The 15,983-nt window shown below is 38.5% G+C and overlaps 1 protein-coding gene across 1 annotated transcript in view; it reads left to right on the forward strand.

The window, feature by feature from the left end:
• Positions 1-15,983, forward strand: part of tsnare1 (T-SNARE Domain Containing 1) — a 128,579-nt gene that overhangs the window by 94,447 nt on the left and 18,149 nt on the right. The window contains exon 9 of the mRNA XM_088006035.1: positions 6,719-6,791. Coding sequence (XP_087862161.1) covers positions 6,719-6,791 — 73 coding nt within the window. The remainder of the gene's footprint in view (positions 1-6,718; positions 6,792-15,983) is intronic.

Genomic DNA, 15,983 nt, shown 5'->3' on the forward strand with positions numbered 1-15,983 from the left:
ACGGTAACCAAAAGCACATGAAGTGACCAATGCTAACTCCTAAATATGAGGGGCTGTTTACGACAAAAACTATGTTTTGTCTCTCATGCACTAATAAAGACTCACACACACACACACAAAAAATATTAAAATTGACATCTATACTATTAAAACATGACACACGCATACAATTTTTCTTTCACACACATACACAAAATAGTAAAGTTGTGCATATACACTACTAAAATATCACACACGTATACAATTTTACTCTCACACACATAAGCAAAATAGTAAAATTGCACATATACACTACTAAAATATGACACATGCATACAATTTTTCTCTCACACATACACAAAATAGTAAAATTGTGCATATGTATATGCACAATTTTACTATTTTGTGTATAGTGCATATGTATATGCATAATTTTACTATTTTGTGTATGTGTGTGATACTAAAATATCACACGTGCATACAATTTTTCTCTTACACACATACACAAAATACTGTGTGTGGGTTAATCATTGATTATGTCATCAGTTGATTTGTAATCACATTATTCTTCTGAATCGTAATAAGATCAATTTGCCAAATACCTAATGATTCCCACCAAACTGATGTAAAACATCGTCATTTGGATGATGTTTAATCAGTTGTCTCAGTAAGTTTAGTTTATCTAAAGCTGCTGACTGTTTCCCTTTAGAAAAAAGAATCACATCATAAAGAAATAGTTTTCCCTCTTGTAGGCCAGTACACATCAAGAACAGAATAAACTTGAGATGACAAGTGTTGACAGCAAATTGTGACTAACATATCTGTGGTGAGTAAATGCATCACAGAATGTTGCTACATCACAGCTGACATGACATAATCTGCTGGTGTGCTCCTTGACCCAGAGTGCAGTTGATATACAGTAACACACACTTTTAAAATCAGACCCACAGCAACAGAAGAGCTTTCTTTGGTTCCCAAAGAAAGCTCTTAATATTCCAGCATGGGATATTGCCAGTTTATATGGCATTTCCTATTTCAACATGTTTGAACAAAATATAAAAAAAGGCCAGTGTAACAGCTCCTATTGTTACAGAGCTAGCAAAGCTAATAAAAAAAGCATTTGATACTTTTAAAATACTGTTAAACTTAAAATTTTAATTACTGTAATAAAACTAATGCTTTTATAAATCTTTTTCTCATTTTATTTTATTTTTTTAATGTTGTCCAGCTGTCTTGTCCCCTATGACGTTCATGTCATTGTACCAGAGTTCCTAAATGTCTCCAGTTCTCCTCCAGAGGTTGTGCAGTCTCTGTGCTTCCTGTCTTCCTGTGGCTGACTATTGTGTTCAACAGGCTGTAAGGGTGTTGGTTCCTTTGAAGAAGCTGACAGGAGTACTCCACTGTGCCACACTTCCCTCTGCAGGCACAAGTGGAAACATCCACATCTGATTGTTTTTTTTTTTCCATCATATAGTTCAAAGCCTTCTTATTTTAATGTCACTGTTGTCGGCCTCTATTAACTTCAATCTTTGCAAAGACAGGAAAAGTGTCACCCTTTAATGTACTTTCTGTAATACTTGTTTTTTCCCTGCTATAATAAATAGTAAATCTCTTGTGATCATGCATCAGAATATATGAACAAACTGTAAATCTTTGCGTTACAGAGAGGCTTGTTGTTGTGATTATTTTCCCTTCTTGGACTCAAGTTTAATTATTTGGTGTCTCTGCTGTGGTCCCTTTATCAGACAGAAAAGATGTCTAAATTTGTGATCATGCATCAGAATGTTTGTCTCATGAAGAAATGAAGCCACCCAAAGCCCTTCATTTGTTCCAACATGGTCTTTATCTAGTCACTCTCCTCACAGAAACAGCAGCACTATTGACTAAGTGCCAGAGGACCAGAGGTGAGCATTGGCACTGAGGAAGTCTTAGACTTAAATTGTAATGTTTTGGAGCATCCAACAAAAGTCTAGGGACACTTCATCGATTCTTTGTGAATTCAAGTTTTGCGTGTTGCTTAATGAGTGATGAGCCCTTCCCCTAAGGAGTAGAGTGCTGCCCTCTGCATCTGTTGCAGCTTTAGGTTAAACTTTACATAAATATGAGACTAGTTTTCTGCCTGATTTTTCTGGAACAAAAAAAGAAAAGAAAAAAAAAAAACATTTCTTGCAGTACTAAGGTACCTGCATCAGCCAATACTTATGGGGTTTATTATGACAATATATGTGTCCAATCTGCAATGTTCAGACTGTCATGAAAAGAACAAATACAGTTTGTATAGGGGCCAGTACACCTGATTTGCGTCATTTCACGCAGGAAAGAAAATGAAAATCGAGAACAAAGTGAACCAATTGCAGGAAGAGGAAGTTTAAAACACGAGTCTTACATAGACTCTCAAAACACAAATTCCAAACTCCCCGTCAAATGAAAAAGACAAAACCATTTGAAAAGGAAAACATAATCTCTTCATGCGTTAAGAGGAAATGGGTTTCTCTGGCTGGCTGATCAGAAGACATTGTCAGCAGTGAGGCTTCATATAATCCAAACTGCATCACTTCCAACACTGAATGTGTTTATGATTTGGAAAGCTTATAAGGAAAGTCTGCATTTAAAAGCTGTTAAAGGAAACTTTGAAGAAAAATCATCATTTTAAGCCTTTATCTTTGTGTACTCAGACCTTTATGATGTTGTCCTTTGCTTGAGGCTTTTTATTTTGAAAGAAGCATAAAGTGGCCTTTAACTGCCAGTAAAAGAGGCACAAACCTCCCGTTTTTCCTATTGAATCAATATACTCAGATTAATTTCATTAAGCTCAAAATAAAGGTTGTACATGCATAGAACAAATATAAAAATTGATCCAGACTTTATTTTGCTATTTTTACTCAATCCTCCTCAATTGGTTCCTATAAGTTCTCAAGTTTCTTAATTTTCAGACATATTTAAAAGCAGCTCTCTATATTCTCTGAAACTTTGTCATGTTGTCAGGAATGGTGTTGTTTTGAGTTGACAGGAACCAAGAGGCTTTCTCCTTCTTGTCATTATACTTTTAATATTCATTGCAATCAAAGATTTTATAGATCAGACTCAGGTGCAACAGACAAACTCAGAATAAATTCGGACACAACTCAGACTAGACTCAGACAGAGCTTAGACGAAACTCAGACTAGACTGCCGCGCCAAACCGCGCGTTAAACTTAAATCACTGAAAAACAGGTGTAACAAATTACTAATTAGTGAACAATATAGAAGGAAAACCGGCAGTACACATGAAAACACTTGAAACTTAAAAATAAACCCTAACTAAACAGAGAACACAGAAAAAACACAAAAAAACCCCACAAAGAAATCAACATTATGACACATGTTGCTTAGGTTCAGGATTTATTCCACTTTTATTGCCAGTAGATATCAGCTTAAAACCCCCAGCTTGATGAACTGGTCCCTATCTTCAGGTTGGGAGATCCAACAATCCTTTACTGGGCCAACACAGACAGACAGGCTCATCTCAGAGCAATCTAATCTCACTATTTAATCCACCATCTATATTTCTGGATAGTTAAGTGGAACCAGAGTATCCAGACAACAAAACACGGTCAACATGCAAACAGTCCACAGATGGGATCTGACTGGGACCTTCATGAAGCTGACACAGTCTGGGGTATTGCTGAAGTATTGCTGGGTAAAGTCATACTCAAAACAATAAACACATTCTGAAAAGTTAATAATTTTAGCAGGTAGTGAACAAGCAAAATCTGGAAGTAGCCCTTTGGTTGGCCTAATTTCCCTGAAGGACCAGAATTTAAAGCCCATCTCTGAGTAGTGCTGATATACTTTGCCCTGGGTAATAAGAAACCCCGCTGTAATAAACCTGTTGTCGATACATAATGGAAAAATCTTCAGGCCTGGTTCTAAGCCTATTGCCAGTATCCAGAGGCTGCTAGGCTCACTGCTATCAGAATTTAAAGCCTATGAAAAATGGAAAAGGGCACATTGTTGGCTCCAGGCCTGGCCACACACTCAGCCCTTGGGCAAAGGCCCTAACCCATAACATCTTTGCCATTTTCCTCTGCTGTGTATGTGTGTGTGCTTTTTCCACACACAGCTCTCCACTGACACTAAATTGGCAACACACTGTTTTGTCATTGTGATGAAATGAGCCCTGATTGCCCAGTTCTTTGCCAGGTAAAATACATTTGTTATTCTATTACAGCTTGATAGACCTGCCTGCCTAAAGGTAAATTCAAAAAAGTCTTTAGCAGTGCAAGGTTTGCCAGAGGCCTTTTTGGCTCCTTCCAAGCATTTTTTGCCAAGTGACAGGATGGCTGCCAGTTTCCACAGCAATCTCCGCCACCTGTGATGGATGGCCCAGTGGGTTAGTCTACACAACGCAGCTGTGATTGCACAGAGCCATAATGGAGGAATAGAAAGGGGGAAGGGGGGGCCTGTGAGCAGGAGATAGACAGAGGTTTTATAAGCTTTCATTTGCTTTGAGCAGAAATATTGAGAGTAGATTCAAAGCTTAGAGACTGGAGAATTAGTTGCGGTCATCCAGAACTGCTCCAGTTTGCTCTGTGCCCTGACAGAAGAATAACTGAATAAAAACTGTGAAGTTTTTTTTTTTTTCTTATATATTATTTCCAGTCAGGCAAAGCAGAGAGTAGTTGGGATTAAACACCGACGAATAGAATTTGGTTATTAAAAGGAGAACCTACTTCATTGAAAAACTCTGTACAGCCACATGGAAAATGGAAATGTTTGGTTCTGTGATTAAACCATGTTTAAGTTAGAGGCTTTTATTAAACATACACTATATTGCCAAAAGTATTTGTTCACCCATCCAATTTATCAGAATCATGTGTTTCAATCACTTCCGTGGCAACAGCTGAATAAAATGAAGCTCCTAGGCATGCAGACTGTTTTTACTAATATTTGTGGAAGGAATGGGTCACTCTCAGAAGCTCTCCTAATATCTTAATCTTAATAATAAGACCAGTCCAAGAGTGTTAAATAATGTTTTGGTATATTTTGATCATTATTTGTATTCTGTGCTTCCTTAATTTGGGCTACTGTATCACTTCCTAGTCTTATGCACAAGTGTGCTGTGGAACGTGCAGTGTCTTGTGTTGGGTCAGCAGCATCAGAGCCAGGGTCAGAACTAGAGGCTGGTTCTGTTCTGGAGCCTCTGAAAATGATAAGGCAAAAAATAATTCTTCAAAAACATAAAAAAATATTACAGACAAACCTGAACATCAGTGTCACCATCCAGGAATTTCTTCAGCCCCGCTGTGATACAGACTGCTACAGGAAATCCTTTCTGCCCACAGTAATCAGTTTCTACCACAACTCTTTAAAATAAATTGTAATATTTAATTTCCCAATATTTTAATTGAATTGAATGTCATACTTGCTGTATGTTTGTTTTTGGTTCAATATATATGGGTGTCGACCATAATGGGAAAATTCTAAGTGATAATACTTGACTCTTGTCATAAAGAATGTCTTTCATCTATACCAGAGGTTCCCAAACTGTGGGGCGCGCCCCCTAGGGGGGGCGCCATGCCATTGCAGGGGGGGCGTGGGAAGCCGTCTGGATGAAAAAACAAAACAAAACATGAACACTGTATGAGCTGGGTTTTTACCTTAGAATGGCCAACTCTCTGTTATTCCTATGTCAATTTGGTACAGTAGAGGCTTCCACACTTCCCATATTTGTGTCCTCTGTCACTTTTATCAGCAGTTAAAACTGTTTAATCCGTTGTTAACATGTTGTAACCTGTTTTTCCGAGCTGCCTTTAAACGCAACATGAGCGCTACGACGCTCGCGCTGGGTTTCCACCTGTGAAGGAGACCTGCTGCTGCTGTGCGGAGCTACGTAGGTTTGTGTTAGAATCACGGCAGCAAACCAGCAAAACGCAAAGAACTTTTCACAGTTTTTCCCTCCAAACTAACCGACTGAGTTGAGTAAAGCTGTTGGATGCAGGTAATGTTAGCTAAAAGATGACTAGCTAATATCAATACAGAACCTTAAGCTTAACAAGTACCTTGTAGGCTACCGATGTTGGTGTCTATTTTCAGCTACATTCATTTTGCCCCCAAAAGAGTTGTGAACCCCCTCCCCGTCACACACATCGTTTCAACCAGACAGCCATTTGTAATCCATAGGGGGGCGCAGAAAATGTTTGGAAACCACTGGGGGGGCGCAGAAGAAAAAGTTTGGGAACCACTGATCTATACTATTGACAAAATATATGAAATAAAAAAATAAAACAAATCAACTAATTGTAATTACAATTGGTGCCTGACCAGAGGTCTGGACATAGCTGACAGGAAGGTTCTGCAGCCAATAAAGTCTCTGTTTTACCATGAACATCTTTCATTGTGGTTTTTTGGGCAACCCCAGATTTTTGATGACTTTTAAAATCATCAAAATAGTTCCAGCATATAACATTTTGGCAAGCTGTGCATCCAAAAATAGACTGAAGGTTCTTAAATTTAGGAAAGCAAAATATGTTTGTTGAGCTGTGGCTGGCACAACATCACACAACCATAAACGGATATTAGGAGCTCAGTTTATTCAGACATGATCAGAACCCTGATCCAATAAGGTACCTTAAATCCCTTTTTTGGTTTGGTTGTGGAGAGAGAAGCGCACAACACCTGCTGAAAATCACGCATCAACATTTTTTAATTCCTTCAATATAATTAACCAATAGCTCTCATTTGTTTTGTTTTTCTGCAGAGAGACATGCTGGATGTCAATCAAATAATGAAGGATCTAGCCAGTATGGTCCATGAACAAGGAGATACAATAGGTAAGACCTTTTTTGTAAAAAAAAAAAAAAAAAAGGTTGGTTCATTTGTCTTGTCTGACTTAGTTAGAAAAGTTCATAAGAAAACTGGTAAAACTCCTTTACTATCACAAACAATTCTTGTGGTCAAAATAAACAACTTTTCAACCTTTGCACCAGAAGAACTTCTCTGATGTGAAGCAAAATGCAGTCGGGATTACACAGACATTGGTCTGTGAGAGAAAATCCAGTTAGACGCTCTGATTTCTGTAAATGCTCCTCAGTTCCCTGAAGTGTTTTACTCTGGGCAAGTAGAATGAAACTTAGCACTGAGATACACATGCTTTGCTGCTGGGATTGTTCCATCTGGTTTAATCAAGAACACTCAAAAGAGAATTGGTCTCTAATACATGTCAAACAACCGTGAAGCTAAAGAGACATACGTGGAAAATGTTGAGCTGATTGGGTGGTACATCAGTTCTGGAGTGAGGTGAAAGGTCTCAGAATATAGATAGATCCAAGCTGAGAATACTGTCCGCAGCTTTGTTTGAGGTTTGCAAAGTTTAGTTGGTGAAGGAGAACAAACTGTTTAAACATGGATTTAAGGTTGCTGCAGATATATGAACATAGAACGGTAGAGTAAGCAAAAACTGTACATAAGAGTAACATTACTTCATTATTTCTCCGCAAGTAGAAGTAAAAAAATGGTATTCAGAAAAATCAATCAAGTAGGAGAAAAAACAGTATTTGATTAAAAGAACAGCTCAGCAACTGACTGATTATAACATTAGATTTATTTAGTGAAAAAAAGACAGAAAAATGTATAAAGGTAACTGCAAATGTGGATATTTTAAATAAAATAAAAGTACAAACAAATCATTCCACTTCTAAATAAATTGAAGCAGAACAAATATATTTTCAAATGTTTATTTATTTTAAAAAGAAAACTTTTGAAACCAATATTTAAAGTTAATAACATGTTAAAAATGTATGTTATGTAGATTCAGTTTAGAACCTCAAATTAAGCTTATAGCCTTTCAATAAGAGCAGACTTATTTCTGAGAGTTTTCTCGTCCTGATTAGCATCAGAGCAATGCCCACTGACTTTTTTTTTTATGTGAATAGATTTTCAAGTATTTTGGTAACAACTGCCGTAGTTTGGGGGTAAAACTTTAGATCATATTTAAAGATAACTACATGGTATTTTTCTAATATCATAAACCACATACACAAAAATGTTTGTGCATAACCACTTCTGGAATTCTGGATGAGCCCCCAAGAAACTGCTGCGGCAAATGAGTTTAATATGAAGAAGAAAACTGTTTGGAATGGGGCAGTCATTCTTCACTCACAGCCTATTAACTGATAAAAAAGGACCAAGGATAATGAGTTTGGAAAAAAAAAAAAAAAAAAAAACTACAATATGTTATCAGCTAAATGCCGAGCTCGATCTTAAACAATCTAAACACAGTAGGGGTGTGCCGATCGATCGGTCACCGATCACAATCGGGCCGATTTTCGTGAAAAAGTGCATGATCGGTGATCGGCGATCATTGTCTCTTTTACCGATACCGATCATCTCATTTCGCAGCCTGCCTGTGCAGCTGGTCTCCTCTTTCCTTCACTCTGCGCAAACGCGCAGCAACAAATCCTAAGCAATGTGTAACTATAACGCACTGAGTGAATGGGGAAGTTTGCGTGTTGCGGCGGAAAACTGAAGCAGGTCAAAATGCATCAACACAACGAAGCTAATACGACATAAAAACAATGAGATACTTGACGGAGTTTGGCTACATCGAGGCTCACTGCAGTAAAAAAGACATACGGAGGATCAGATAGCAGGTAAAGCAGCGCACAGCTACAAACACTCACCAGGATTAGCATGACGGTCAGAAAGCTAAACAAATAACCTGGAAAATTATTTAAGTCTTCGAGTTGCGATGTAAGACGCTGGTTCTGCTCTCCTGTTGAACCGCTGCTACACTACAGGTAGTAATATCTGACAGACGGAGTTTCGCTTCTGCTCCACCTGGTAGTGACTCTCACACCGAACCTCTGATTAAAGCTGCAGCATTTAACTTAAAAAATACATTTTACATACGTATTAAAACTTTAGTTGTCCTAACATGAGACAGATAATCTCTAAAAAAATAATCGATCTCCTCCCTGTTCTGCATAATTACTCCGCTCAGTCAGAAACAGCCAATCAGAGCTAGCAGTAATCAGCTAGCCGCCATGCCATCAGGAAGTTTTCATTCAGTAAATCTGGACTGTTTATTGTAATGGAACCTGTTTTTGCCTTTGAATGTTAAGTTTTATACTTGAACTTCTTGGCAATGTTGAGAGGTTTTATTTTATTTTATTTTTATTTTGGCTCTTTGTATTATTAATAATAATTAATAATATTATTATTATTAATTATTTATTATTTAGCCTCTTCAGAGCATTCATATGTTATCAGTCATATATTATAGTTTTATAATACTATAAAACATAGTATTATCAATAGCAGTACAATTTGCACAATGCCTGTTTTGTTTTGTTCTTGGAAAAAGTTATTAAAAACCAGTTTTTGTCTAAATTAAGTTGAATTCATGGTTCCTTTTTCCACATAATGTAACCGGTAGTGTTTATGATAATAATAATAATAATAATAATAATAATAATAATTATGTGATCGGTATCGGTGATCGGTATCGGTGTATCGGCCCTCATGGGTGATCGGTATCGGTATCTGGAGGAAAACACCTGATCGGCACATCCCTAAAACACAGTGTTCCCTACACAGCTCTCTTTGTGACCCATTTAGCATATTGAAGAGAAAAAAGTAGATGATCCTGATGGCTCTAATTGTTTTTGTTCAACAAGTCAAAAAACGGATAAGCCAAAATAAACCACAAAGTTTTAAAACAACATAATTTGCAAAGTCAAGAATGATAGCCTTAAAATTAGCATAAGACTCACTCCATAAGGGTGAAATTGATATGTGTTATTTTAGTTTTACTTTTTTGTTTTTTATTGTGGAGATGCATCAAATGCTGCATCGTGTTGCATTTTCTAAATAGGAGTTAAGATGAGACCCCTTTTGGTGCTCAGGTACAAAAATAAAGTCAAAGCTTTTTCTATTTTCTTAAAAATACATTTTTGACATTAAATCAGCTTTAAGAGGTTGGTCGGACAGACAATTTTTCACAAAAATGACACTTTTCAACTAATCCATATGTACATTTTATTTATTTATTTATTTATTTATTTTTCAGATTTTTTTTATTAAACTGTCACATTGTTTTTGTTGTTGTTGCTCCATGTTCATGAGCAGTTCATGAAGTCAAGGGAAAAACACATTACTTCCTTTTGTGACATCATGGAGAAAGAAATCTACCAAGATATCAGGAAGAGATTGGTGGGTCTCCATAAGTTTGGTTTATTACTGGCTCCATTGCAGTGTTGTGTTCAAGACCACCTAACCCGAGACCAAGACAAGACCAAGACCAGAGTGTATCGAGACCGAGACAAGACCAAGACTTTTAGGGTCCGAGACCAAGTCAAGACCAAGACCGAGGAAAGTCGAGACCGAGTCAAGACCAAGACCAGCGGCCGTGCTACATGACACAATAAAATGTAAAATATGATCGAAATTGCTTCTCAGAATAATCTGAAAGATCCATATTCCCATAAAAACACCTAGATATTAAATACTTAATACATTTTACCAATATTAAATATTCCATTTCTGTGTTACAATGTGTGATGGTCTCGTGCCATCCCTAAAAACATAACACCCTGGGAATTTGCCCATATTGCTCATGTAAAAAACCACCACTGTCTGCACCATTAAACATAGCAATTGAGGCAATGCCCTGACGGTAAATAACGCTCAACTATGAACACTGACCAAGGAGCAACAAGCAAGAAGTAACCAAACAGAAGGCGCTCATCATGACTGTTTTCACTCTCTCTCCCAGTACATGAAGCCAGGTAGTCTGACACCATGGCAGACATTACAGCTGCCACTTTGAACAAAAACAAAGAGCAATGTGCATGCTCTGCGTGCTCTTTCGTTCTTGTGTTTTAGTTATTTGTTAATTTAAATATCAATGTACATAATTAAATTAAATAATGATGCAGTGTACACAGAGCATTACAAGAACAAAGAACGGGTGTTCTGTCAGGTCAGATCGTCATACGCTTAGCATGAACTCACGGTGTTCTGTCAGATCAGCATACGTTGTCAGATTGTCGTACGCTTAGCTCAGACATGCATACGCTGTCATTACCATATGATTTTATTTAATCAGCAACATAGAATCATGACGTAGATCATCATACACTTGGTTATTAACAGTTGTATGGCATCCAGCTGCAGCCAGACCTACTTTAAATACACTTTGAAACCACGACAACGCATGTATATCTATCTAGTTATCATATTATGTCATATTTTAAACAATTTAATGACTTATTTTCGTCATAACTTGTACTGACAACTCCACTGACGGTCGGACTTCTTAAGGCGCATGCGCTGGCATGGTACTCACTGCATGTATGCTAGGAACATAGAATCATGACGTAGATCTGTTATTAACAGTTGTATGGCATCCTGACTTAGCGGCTAAGTGAGTTTTACACGGGCGTGTGTTGTAACTGACTCCAGCTGCAGCCAGACCTGCTTTAAATACACTTTGCAACCATGACAACACATGTATACCTATATAGTTATCATTGAAAACAATTTAATGACTTATTTTCGTCATAACTTGCTGCATATGGTGAACTGACAACTCCTCTGACGGTCGGACTTCTTAATGTGCATGCGCAGGCATGGTACTCACTGCATGTTTGCTATTCTGACAGCATACGGTAATCTGATAGAACAACGGCTCTCAGTGAGTGACACTCCAGTCCCATCTAATAAATAAAGAGCCGTGGAGAAGAATCGACTGTTTCTGAATGTCACATCACCACTATATTGCAGACTTTTGGACATAGTGTTGTCCCATATATGCGACAAGTCAGTCAACACCTCTGCACAATAATTCAGGCAGTGAGTGACTTTTTTTCATCACAAATTCTTATGTGTCTCTGTACAGCTAGCTTTGCTAACATCACGTTAACGGATCTTACCTTCTTTGAGCTACTTTTCTAAGTGACGAAAATAGTTAGACGTTGTCCCCATCGTCTCTGAAAGCGAAGCGCTGCTGAGTTAGCTGTGGCCATCGGATTTCTTACTATTTATGCAGCGCTATTATATTACTGACGATTAGACAAACATTTTCTGCCGCTGAGAGAAAACCACTGCGCATGTCCTGGAGCGCCGCGTGCGAGTGAAAGGTGGGGAGGGGGAGGGGGAGAAACACGTAGTTGCTTGGATTTTAATTGGTGCGTTTTGCATCCACTGAAAACAAAGATGTTAACAAATAAACTGGACAGTATGCTGCACGTTTAGTGATATTTTCACAGTTGCGGTCTCGACTGGTCTTGAAATAAAATGCCGAGTCCTCTGAGCCCGAGACCGAGACAAGACCGAGACCAAATGCGGTCGAGTCCGAGACGAGACCGAGACCATCAGAAAACGGTCTTAAGACCGGACTCGAGACCAAGACCGATCTCAAGTACCACAACACTGCTCCATTGAGATGCCTAAGGCTAATCTAACAATTGAATGCAAGAATAAACAGCACAGAAAAGTTTGTCTGGCTAATTCTGTTTTTAATACATACAGTTGTGGGAAACAAAGAGGGTGGGATGCCAAAATGGCTGAAGCCTGCTCTATATAGTCACTCCTAGTCGCTACATAAGCCTTAGTGAGAGCATTCAAGTAGATGGGAGACATTCCATGAAGCACTTTCTAGACTAACATCAATATTTGAATTTTATGCATGTTGCAAAGGTGTACCTAGTGGAGCTCAACAAACAGAAGGAGGACATGAGTCCTTTTAGGCATACTGAAAACCAGACACAGCTTTGTCCTCTGGACCGTCTGCAGAGGTTTTACAGGAGGAGGCTGCTGTTTTAGTCGAAACAGTAGCTGACCATTGACCACATCAGGAGCTGGGTGGCATGTTGGGTTAGGTATGGTCTGATCTTTCTTATGATTAATGATGGAAAGCAGCATGTTAAGGTAAAGGAGACAAGATCTTTATAAATCAGCTTCAGCTTTTATTTGGCCATGATTACGGCCAACTGGATAATGGCCGTAACCATGGCACTAAATTAATTACAGAGAGCTTAAAAGATAAAAAAAACAAAAAACTTTTTTTTTTTAAATAAAGCTTCTACAGCACTCATAAAAAAATGCAGCAGGATGCAATTCAATGAGAAAATATATGTAAAATTGTCAATTTGAAGAAAGTTCAAATTACAAAATCTCATAACAGGCTAGCATATATTGTAAACAATGTGGAAACAATGTAGATCATTTTAACTGAACCAATCCACACAGCATTTAGCTTAGTTTAATCTCAAACATAGAGGGAATAAAAACGTGTCTTTTTTGCAGTGAATGTAAGTACCTGTTGACTTTCAGTGTTGATGTGGATTTGCATGGTGGAGGAACATGTTGTGCCTCCATCCAAATAGGCGAGCAGACAGATAGAGGAGGACTTAGAGGAAGACCACAGACTTCATTATCCCACAGCAGAGGTCCAATCTGATCATTACTGAGTCAGGCGATAATGGACCTTTTCCCATTAAAAAGGGATGCACTGAAATTGCTGTTGGCCTCTTTGTGAACATGGCCTTTTTAGTGTAGTAGCACATATGAATAACATGTGGCTGTGCTGTGGAGGTGTGTGCAAGAAAGGCAGCAGGCAATACAAAGAAATGAATAGACTGTAGAACAGGGGTCCCCAAACTTTTTCCTGCGAGGGCCACATAGCTGTTCCTTTCTCTGGTCGGGGGCTGGTCTTAGTTTTTGGAGAAAGAAACCTTAGAAAATTCTTGTCTACGGGGGGTGGTGGGGGGGAAGAAGGGCTGTTCTGTCTTTGAAACTGTCGAGCGGGGGGGGGGACGACGATGACACTTTCGCGCTTTTAGATAGATTTTTACCCAGAATGCAAATGGAAAAAACCGTGAGTGAAACTGTGACTGGGACTGACTAGTATATTGAGGGAAAGTTAGTTTCACATCTGCTCAAGCCCCCTGGTGGTTGAAGAAAAATCCACATATAAACCAGAATACAATATATGAAAAAAAAACACTGAATGCTCTCTGGTATGAGCAGGCGGGCCGGATCCGGCATTGTTCAGGGGGCCAGACCAAATGACATGGCAGGCCGGATCCGGCCCGCGGGCCATAGCTTGGGGACCCCTGCTGTAGAAGAACAGATTTGTGCTTTTATTGCCTATTCATGATGCACCTGAAAATGGGCATGCTATATGAGCCTGTGAGTGAAGTTATGCTGTCAAAAAGGTTATTTTAGTAGACAGACTGATACAGGAAACAAAGAACATGTTAAAGCCTGTCATTTCTACAAAGCTGGAATAGATGTGGTTTTCAGTTAGCAGTGTTAAACTGAACATGTTGAAGTTTCAGTTGGAAAAACTACAAATTTAACAGGTTTTAAGAAGGGTCAAATCATTGCCACCAAGCAAAGAAACTATCCTATGAGCTTACAGAAACTGCCAAAATTGTATTAAAGAAGCAAAATTATTTATTTTCTTGGCACATTTTCTCAATATATAGCACAATCAAGTAATTATGTTACCGACAATCATCATAAAAATGCTATATATATCCAATATGACTTTAAATACTTTTTTCTTTGCAATTTAGCACCTTGAAATTGGGCCTCTGTCTCTTTAAGAAGCTCCTGCTTCTTCTGACACTCCGAATGCAGCACACCATCACAAAGTTTCTCCATAAACCCTTTTACTGCTGTTTTGCTAGTGTTACACTGAGAAGTAGCAGGTATGATGAGCTCAGCATATGTGCACATATTGTTGTGTGTATATATATATATATATATATATATATATATATATATATATATATATATATTAGACACATCTAATTTGAAAATAAAAAGAAAACCTGCTATAGACAACCATAAAAAGACAGCCATGGAAACATACCAAAGACCAAGCTTGCATAGAACTACTGCCAGTTGACCAAATTAATTCCCTTGCATTAAGGATTTCAACACTCCAATCACACCTATAAAATGAAACAAGACACAATATGTTTTGAAATGAGGCTTACCTCACTCTGGCGGCTTTTCTGGGACGCAATATGACCTTCTCATTAAAGTCAGGTAACCTCTGGATTAATTCCTGCTCAATAAAAAGTGTGGCCAGTGCTTTCAGTCTTTCCTGTCCCATGTAGCTGCGGAGAAACGACTTGATCTTTTTCAGTGTGCTGAAATACTTTTCTGACTCTGCAGATGTCATCGGGTTTGTGATGGCTATTTGAGTCAACTTCAGGGTCTCAGAAAAAGTGCTTGGAAGCTTGTTGTCTATCAGCATCTTCAACGGGGCAGAAGTTAACCCTTCAAACTCTGTGCTGCTGTACATCACCATCAGTTCACCTTTAAGTTTTTCTTTGCAAATCATCGGGAAATATTCACATGCGGTGTCCATTTGCTTCTGTGGGAAACAGGTGTTGAAATCCGAGAACAAATCTGGGTTAATAAATTCAAAGGAATTTAACTGTTGGGCCTTCTCAAAGCAAGCCTTTGACTGCTCAATCATTATGTTGCGGCACTTCACTGCCACAGAGGCACAATCTGAGCTCTGCTTCTGGTGCGATGTTGGAGGACCTGCATCTGAGTCAGCGAGTCATTCAGGACATTTATGGACCGGGTAAAATTTTCTAAGGCCTGTTTTGTTTTTGTAGGATTCATGGCGCATTTTTGGAGGATGTTATAATGAATGTCCACATGTGTAAAAGCCCGGTGAAAAAATGACAAAATGAACAGAAACGTTTTGTCCTGCAGCAGTGTGTACAAACCATGAGTTTGTTGGATTGACATGCTGTCCTAGGTTCGATCTTTATAGATGTAGCAAAGCGTGCGTTTAGGTTTTCCTCCTGTTCAAAGACAGTGTGCACTGTGTGGCTCTTGAAGTTCCACCTCATTTGGCCCGATGCTGGAATTCTTCTATTGCATACTTCGTCCAGGACAGCGGTTCTTTTTGGGGACTTGGGGGAAAAAAAAAGGTTCCAAAAGCCGAAAGATTTGCAAAAAATATTCTGACTGGGGTAAGCGATGAGCACGCCTGT

The sequence above is a fragment of the Poecilia mexicana genome, unplaced genomic scaffold (assembly GCF_051168715.1).
Source record: "Poecilia mexicana isolate PSO_F unplaced genomic scaffold, ASM5116871v1 scaffold_6, whole genome shotgun sequence".
Lineage (NCBI taxonomy): Eukaryota > Metazoa > Chordata > Actinopteri > Cyprinodontiformes > Poeciliidae > Poecilia > Poecilia mexicana.